Raw genomic sequence first — 8356 nt, 5'->3', positions numbered from 1 at the left:
CTCTGAAATTTGACATTCTCCCGGGAAAATTAGCAGGATTGGCAAGTGTGATGCTGTCAAGCGGCATTCATATAAATCTTGCGGTCCGCACTAACGTTAAATATTCATATTAAGGTGTGGGCCGCGTGTTTTAGACCCCTGGTTTAGACATAGCACAAAGCAAAATAAAACTTCTATATGCAGTGTTATTTCATTTTAAATTTCAAAAGAGTTTTGTGGCTCCCTTTGTTTTTCTTTATTTTGTGAAATGGGTCAAAATGGCTCTTTGAGTGGTAAAGGTTGCCAAACCCTGTTGTAGATGATGCTACAGATGGAAAAAACCAACAAACAAAGTATAATGCAGCAGTCAAGGGAAATTAGCAAACTACATAAATAACATCCTGTAATTTGATGTTGATATTTTATTATCTTGATAATGGACTGATGAACATTATCACATCATTTATTCAGAAAGTATAAATAACGACTAGAGATGTCCGATAATGGCTTTTTTGCCGATATCTGATATTACGATATTGTCCAACTCTTAATTACAGATTCCGATATCAACCGATGCCGATATATGCAGTTGTGGAATTAACACATTATTAGGCCTAATTTTGTTGTGAAATCTGAAGTTGTCTTTGTTTTTAAGTTAGCGTGCTGTGATTTTACCAGTTTGGCTCGGTTGGGAGTAGATTTTTCTCCATGTGGCCCCCCATCTAAAATGAGTTTGACACCCCTGCTTTACACCATGGCGAGCCATGACAAACAGAGTAAGACACACACAGAGAGGAGAAGCAACTTGTAATATTGTCATTTGTATTTTGACTGTTTTTTGTGTTCTAACATCGGTCAATCAATTTGACCTTTTTTGTCATTTCGAACGACTTGTCCAGGGTGTAACCCGCCATCCGCCTGAATGCAGCTGGGGTAGGCTCCTGCAATCCTGCAACCCTGAAAATGACAAGCGGTAGACAATGGATGGATGTAATTTCAAAACAAATCAAATACACTTGAAAGAGCTTGACGGGTTGATTAAATAACTAAAAGAGCAGTAATAAATAACTCCTAGTGTATGTCACTATAGAGGTGAGTGACAATGTTACATTGTCAGGAAGGCGTTTAAAAACAGTTGAAAATATTTGCAAGCCTCACCAGACACGTCACCTTTTGACCATATTTTGGATGTCTGGCTGAGTTTATGACAATGACCAGCGACTTTGTGGAATTATTGAGTTAATGAGATACCAATAAATCAACTCAATACCAAAGACTGCGTGAAACAAATGCTAATCAGATTATTTGTAGACCCCCACACAGAAAAAGTGCACATTTTTGAGCATGTACCATATTGATGCTATTTAATCAGCATCTTTATTTGGAACATTTTACTTTATTTGGTGTACTGATTATCTCACTATCGAGTGTTCACTGACAGAGATTTAGACAGTTTTATGAGTAATATTTTAGAGAAATAGGCCTTGTGTGTGCAAAGAAAAATAAAAAATTCTAACATAACATAAAAAAAGACCATGATGACCTAATTATTTTATCTTAAAACATGAAGATTTAAATTAATCATTCATCGTCTAAAATGATGAGTGTACTCAAATCTCTGACTAGAAGTATAACACAAATAGAATTTAGTGCGTCTGCCTCACAATTCAAAGGTCCTGAGTAGTCTGGGGTTCAATCCCGGGCTCGGGACCTTTCTGTGTGGAGTTTGCATGTTCTCCCCGTGAATGTGTGGGTTCCCTGCGGGTACTCCGGCTTCCTCCCACCTCCAAAGACATGCACCTGGGGATAGGTTGATTGGCAACACTAAATTGGCCCTAGTGTGTGAATGTGAGTGTGAATGTTGTCTGTCTATCCGTGTTGGCCCTGCGATGAGGTGGCGACTTGTCCAGGGTGTACCCCGCCTTCCGCCCGATTGTAGCTGCGATAGGCACCAGCGCCCACCACCACCCCAAAGGGAATAAGCGGTAGGAAATGGATGGATGATTTACAGTTGATACACGTCACTGCAGTATACAACCATATGCACTGTCAATAGTTTGCCACAAGGGGGCGACAACATACCACCCAGCCTTCCAGAGACAGGTAATGTGATCTAAAGTTAAATAACGAACTAAAATGAATACTGTAGTTTTATCCAGCGAAAGATGCATTTCATTTAATTGAATTTTAATCGAATAAACGCCAACGTGTTTTAAGAGTAGCTTATTGGTGAATATTTGTTAAATTTAATGTGTTACAAGGAAACTTTATTTTTTGCCATTATAAAAATAAAATAAAAATATCAAAAATAATAAAATAAACAAGCCTACAATCGTTTGTAGTGTATATATAAACTGATTACATTTGTTTCGTGTCTTAAAATGCACTATAGTAGCGTTCTAATCAGACTAACAGCAGGTGTTACAATCAGTGTTTGTCACAAAGATTGATGCAAAGGTGATCAGTGGCAGATTTACAACGATGTTTAATGTTTGTTTTTGGCCATAACAGTAGTCGTTGTTTGGATATCTTCCATTAAGTCATCATAAAACAATAACAATTAGTACAGAATTAAGAGCCAACGTCACTTGAAGTGGAGATAAATGACATACTGGGTGTTCAACTCCTCAGCATTCTTTTTTTATTCGTTGGTCACCTAAATTAGATTTACGGTGTTAAAATGCTCTCAGGTCATCTGTGTGAAAAGGTAAGTTCGGACTAAAAGCGGATGATTTATTATTATAAGTGTATTTCAAAATGTGGAACGTTTTTAATGAGCTAAATTTAACTCCGCTAGCATGATAGCTAACTAATGTATTATAATCGACATGTAGCCTAATTATAATGATGCTCAATATGTTACAGCCTCAACAATGTTGCTGTCATTTGACTTGTTTAAGATGATTTCTGCTCTAAATCAGTGGTTCTTACATGGGGGCACACGTACCCCTGGGGGTACTTGAAGGTATGCCAAGGGCAGTGTTTTTCAACCTTTTTTGAGCCAAGGCACATTTTTTGCGTTGAAAAAATTCGGAGGCACACCACCAGCAGAAATCATTAAATAACAAATCTCAGTTGACAGTAAAACGTTGTTGTCGCAATTGTTGGATTCGACTTTAAACCATAACCAAGCAATATAGGTCTTGTCTCAAAGTAGGTGTACAGTCACCACCTGTCACATCACGCCCTGACTTATTTTGAGTTTTCCTGTGTGTAGTGTTTTAGTTCTTGTCTTGGCTCCTATCTTGCTGGCTTTTTCTTTTTTTTGTGGTATTTTCCTGGAGCAGTTTCATGTCTTCCTTTGAGCGATATTTCCCGCATCTACTTAGTTTTAGCAATCAAGAATATTTCAGTCGTATTTATCCTTCTTTGTGGGGACATTGTCGATTGTCATGTCATGTTCGGATGTACATTGTGGACGCCGCCTTTGCTCCACTGTAAGTCTTTGCTGTCGTCCAGCATTCAATTTTTGCTTACTTGTAGCCAGTTCAGTTTTAGTTTCGTTCTGCATAGCCTTGCCTAAGCTTCAATGCCTTTTCTTAAGGAGCACTCGTATTTTGTTTATTTTTGGTTTAAGCATTCAACACCTTTTTACCTGCACACTGCCTCCCGCTGTTCCCGACATCTACAAAGCAATTAGCTACCGGCTGTCACCTACTGATACGGAAGAGTATTTACACGGTCACTGCCGAGCTCTCGACAGCACGACACTCAACAACAACACATCATTTGCAGACTATAATTACTGGTTTGCAAAAAATATTTTAACCCAAATAGGTGAAAATACATAATCTTTCACGGCACACCAGACTGTATCTCACGGCACACTAGTGTGCTGCGGCACAGTGGTTGAAAAACACTGGCCAAGGGGTACGTGAGATTTTTTTTTTTAAATATTCTAAAAATCACAACAATTCAAATTCCTTTATAAATATATTTATTGAATAATACTTCAACAAAATAGGAATGTAAGTTCATAAATTGTGAAAAGAAATGCAACAATGCAATATTCAGTGTTGACAGCTAGATTTTTTTGTGGACATGTTCCATAAATATTGATGTTAAAGGCCTACTGAAATGAGATTTTCTTATTTAAACGGGGATTGCAGGTCCATTCTATGTGTCATACTTGATCATTTCGCAATATTGCCATATTTTTGCTGAAAGGATTTAGTAGAGAACATCCACGATAAAGTTCGCACCTTTTGGTCGCTAATAAAAAAGCCCTGCCTGTACCGGAAGTAGCAGACGATGTGCGCGTGACGTCAGGGGTTGTGAGCGCTCCTCACATCCTCACATTGTTTACAATCATGGCCACCAGCAGCGAGAGCGATTCGGACCGAGAAAGCGACGATTTCCACATTAATTTGAGCGAGGATGAAAGATTCGTGGATGAGGAAAGTGACAGTGAAGGACTAGAAAAAAATAAATAAAGATGAGGGCAGTGGGAGCGATTCAGATGTTATTAGACACATTTACTAGGATAATTCTGGAAAATCCTTTCTCTGCTTATTGTGTTACTAGTGTTTTAGTGAGATTATATTATATAGTCGTACCTGAAAGTTGGAGGGGTGTGGTGACCGCCATTGTCTCGACGAGGCATGGCAGCCGGGCTGAGATTTTTCTTTTTTTTTTTTCACTCCACGGAGTAAGCATCCGACGGTCCGTGGTGGCCGGTGGGAGGAGGCAAGAGAGTCCACAGCTGCAGGAGGAACGACGCAAACTCTCCGCTCATTTCTACAGTAAAAGCCGAATGTAAACAAGGAAACAATTCACCGCTTCCCACCTACATCTTTCTTCTTTGACATTTCCATAATTCATTGGACAGATTGCAAAAGATTCAGCAACACAGATGTCCAGAATACTGTGTAATTATGCGATTAAAGCCGACCACTTATAGCTGTGATCCGTGCTGGATCAAAATGTCCGCTACAATCCGTGACGTCACGCGCACGACGTTTTTAACAGGATACTTAGCGCCAAATTTAAAATTGCAATTTAGTAAACTAACCCGGCCGTATTGGCATGTGTTGCAATGTTAATATTTCATCATTGATATATAAACTATCAGACTGCGTGGTCAGTAGTAGTGGGTTTCATTAGGCCTTTCAAGATTTCTTTTTTTGTGAAGAAACGTTTAGGATGAAGTTCATGAATCCAGATGGGTCTTTATTACAATCCCCAAAGAGGGCATTTTAAGTTGATGATTACTTCTATGTGTGGAAATCTTTATTTATAATTGAATCACTTGTTTATTTTTCAACAAGTTTTTAGTCGTTTTTATATCCTTTTTTCCACATAGTTCAAGAAAGACCACTACAAATGGGGAATATTTTGCACTGTTATACAATTTAATAGATCAGAAACGTATGACATAGTGCTGTATTTTACTTCTTTATCACTTTTATTTCAACCAAAAATGCTTTGCTCTGATTAGGTGGTACTTAAATTAAAAAAATGCTCACAGGGGGTACTTCACTGAAAAAAGGTTGAGAACCACTGCTCTAAATAACTTTTATCTTCTCTAGATTAGTGAAAGATGCCATTTTTTAAATCCTCTGACAAAACAATGAAGACTGTTGAGATTTGAAAGCAAAGTGGGAGTTCAAGGCAGTTGGAGGAGGCTGAGATGACTGAGCACCACCTGACTGCGGAGGAACACGTCCAACTTCACAACCTTGTCCAAGAAGAAGTGCAGTACGCACATCAAAGTGTCCGAAATACATTGCGGAGAACAAATGTACTCCAGCATCCTTCATCACCAGTGTGAATGATCCTGGGTGCCAGACGATGTTGACAGGAGAGAAGATGCCAGGTAACGATGGCGAGGCGATGTTTGTTCTGATGGGAAACGCCAAGGCAACGGAATACTTCGCAAGCTGCAAACGTTTCCTGAGGCCGCCCAGATCATCGGTTGGGGTTTGCCTGGAGAAAGAGTTTAACGCCGTGTTTGGTGACACCCCTGTAGCTTCTAACAAGTAGGCCTCGATATTTACCCAATTCTTCAGAGTTTGCACTGGCTCCCTGTTCATTTTAGAATTGATTTTAAAACATTGCTGTTTGTTTTTAAATCTTTACATGGACTGGCACCTCAATATATCTCGGACCTTATCCAAATTTACATTCCTGCGCGCGCTCTGAGGTCCGAGAGCCAGTTCTAGCTCGTGGTGCCCAAGACCAGACTTAAGACCAGGGGAGACAGGGCCTTCTCTGTGGTCGGCCCTAAGCTCTGGAACACTCTGCCGCTCCATGTTCAAACTGCTTCCACAGTGGAGTGTTTTAAGTCTCGTCTTAAGACCCACTTTTATTCTTTGGCTTTTAACACTACGTGAGTTGTGTGGTCCTCTGTTCTCTGTTGTCCTCCGTGTTTTTTATACAATTTGATTTCTATTTTACTGTTTTAATTGATTTTACCCTTTAAAATAGTTTTTAATCATATTTGTTTTTATATTATTTTATTGGTTTTATATTTATTTATTTTTTGTTTTTATTCAGTCATTGGTGGAGCATAATATATATATATATATATATATATATATACTTTTTAAATTTTATTTTATTTATTATTATTTTTTTGTATTTTTTTTTTACAATTGTTTTTAACATGGCTGTGCAGCACTTTGGAAACGTTATTGTTGTTTAAATGTGCTATATAAATAAAGTGGATTGGATTGGATTGATTATGACCATGAATAAAGATTATTCATATTTTTTTAATTAAATGTGCCTGTTGCAGTGCGGTGACACTGAAGCAGCAAACATCTGAGGAGAAAGTCTTGTTTTCTCCGATGCGGCAGTGGATGACCTCGAGTGACGGAGAGAGTGTATCCGACTTCTTGCTCACACAACAACTTGCAGGAGTTTTTGAATTGTAAATATATTTGTATGGTCTGTACGCAGGTGAGGAGCCATGTTTTGTTTTTCATCAAATTGCTGCCCAGAGTCAGTCGTTCAAAATTCTCACTCTGCCATCTTCCAAAAGCCACAAGGTGAGAAGTTTTTTTCAGTTCATTCTCGTCTCAATAATCGATGCCATTTTCATTCGTGTGCTTCATCACAGAGGATCTAGCATGTGCTGCCTGGGGGACGTATGACTGCCATCCTCAAGAAGCTACCGCGTCAGGAAGAACTACAAGTAAAACAGCTGGCAGACGGTCTGTTCAGTCACCAGGCGGGCGACTAGAAAGACGAGAACGACACAACAGCAATGAAAGGCTGCGCAGGTTAGTGCCAAACAATAATATCGTTTCTAAATAATCCCTTCTGTGATGTTTGACTACTACGTTAGTTTTTTTAATCTCTCAAAGATGAATCTTTTTGTTCTGGCAGCATGGTGACAGTATGCTTAGTAAGGTTTGGCCCACTTTGGGTGGAGCCTGCATGTTCTCACCAATCCAAAAACATGCATGTTAGTCTAATCCAGCGTTTCTCAAAGTGTGGGGCGGGCCCCACTGGTGGGTGAATAGAGACATGACAGGTGGGGCGCGAGGAACGGGAAGAAATTTCACTTACATTTTTTTTTTTATATTATATTCTTAGATTTTTTTTTACTATGCTTTCATTTTCTATACACACTGTAAATCACTTTGTGATTCTGTCTGTGAAATCCGTTCTATAAATAAATGTAAATTACTTATTTTTCCTCTAGGCTTTAAATTTCTAGGTAGGAGCGAAAGTTTGACAGACATAGCAACAGTAACTAATGGGGGCGGGGCTAAGCGGAACAATCTTTCACGCGGATGGGTAGCAGGCTAATGTGTGGACCACAATTACACAAAATGGATACATTTGTGACTCGCACCTCAAAGGTCGTCGAGCCAGAGCCAGAGCCAGCGCCTGCAGAGAAACAAAAATCTGACGGGCTTAATCAACCAAAAAGCCAACCGAAAAGAAAATATGATGAAGGGTATCTTGCTCTTGGATTCATGGCAGTGGTGGTGGGGGCAGAGGAGAGACCCCTGTGTGTTCTGTGTCTAAAACCGCTAGCAGCAGACAGCATGAGACCCAACAAAATAAAGAGACACCTCGCGACCACACACCCCAATCACATCAATAACACACTTGATTTCTTTCAAAGAAAACTGTCAGAGTAGTTATTCTATTTATTATTGAACTTGATGCAAGTTATACCAAAGCTGCACAGTTATTTTATTTATTATTGAACTTGATGTTGTTTTATGTTATTGAGTTTGAATGTATACAACTTGAATGTATACAACTTGAATGTTACTTGATGTCCAATAAATTTGAAAATGTTAAGCTTGGCATTAGCGTTCTGTTGGGGCGATGGGGGCAGGTGGGGCTTGAAAACTCCCCCTGTCAAAAGTGGGGGATGACAAAAAAAGTTTGAGAACCACTGGTCTAATCTGAGACTCTG

At 39.2% G+C, this 8356-nt stretch overlaps 1 protein-coding gene across 6 annotated transcripts in view; it reads left to right on the top strand.

The window, feature by feature from the left end:
- The first annotated feature begins 1754 nt into the window (after nt 1-1754).
- Nucleotides 1755-8356, top strand: part of LOC133555087 (transcription factor-like 5 protein) — a 14216-nt gene continuing 7614 nt past the window's right edge. Inside the window, exons 1-4 of one of the 6 annotated variants that reach the window (XR_009807272.1) lie at nt 2382-2686; nt 6716-6803; nt 6880-6968; nt 7040-7202. Coding sequence is in view for 5 of the 6 variants with exons in the window: in XM_061904556.1 (XP_061760540.1) it covers nt 6890-6968; nt 7040-7202 (242 nt within the window). In the remaining variant the exon portion in view is untranslated. Of the gene's footprint in view, nt 2083-2381; nt 2687-6715; nt 6804-6879; nt 6969-7039; nt 7203-8356 lie in introns of those variants that run through there. The other 5 variants (XM_061904556.1, XM_061904554.1, XM_061904553.1 and 2 more) reach the window with 5 other exon arrangements.

Source organism: Nerophis ophidion, linkage group LG06 (genome assembly GCF_033978795.1).
Source record: "Nerophis ophidion isolate RoL-2023_Sa linkage group LG06, RoL_Noph_v1.0, whole genome shotgun sequence".
Classification (NCBI taxonomy): Eukaryota; Metazoa; Chordata; class Actinopteri; order Syngnathiformes; family Syngnathidae; genus Nerophis; species Nerophis ophidion.
The sequence above is the reverse complement of the archived record's forward strand: the minus strand, read 5'-3'. Positions and strand labels throughout refer to the sequence as shown.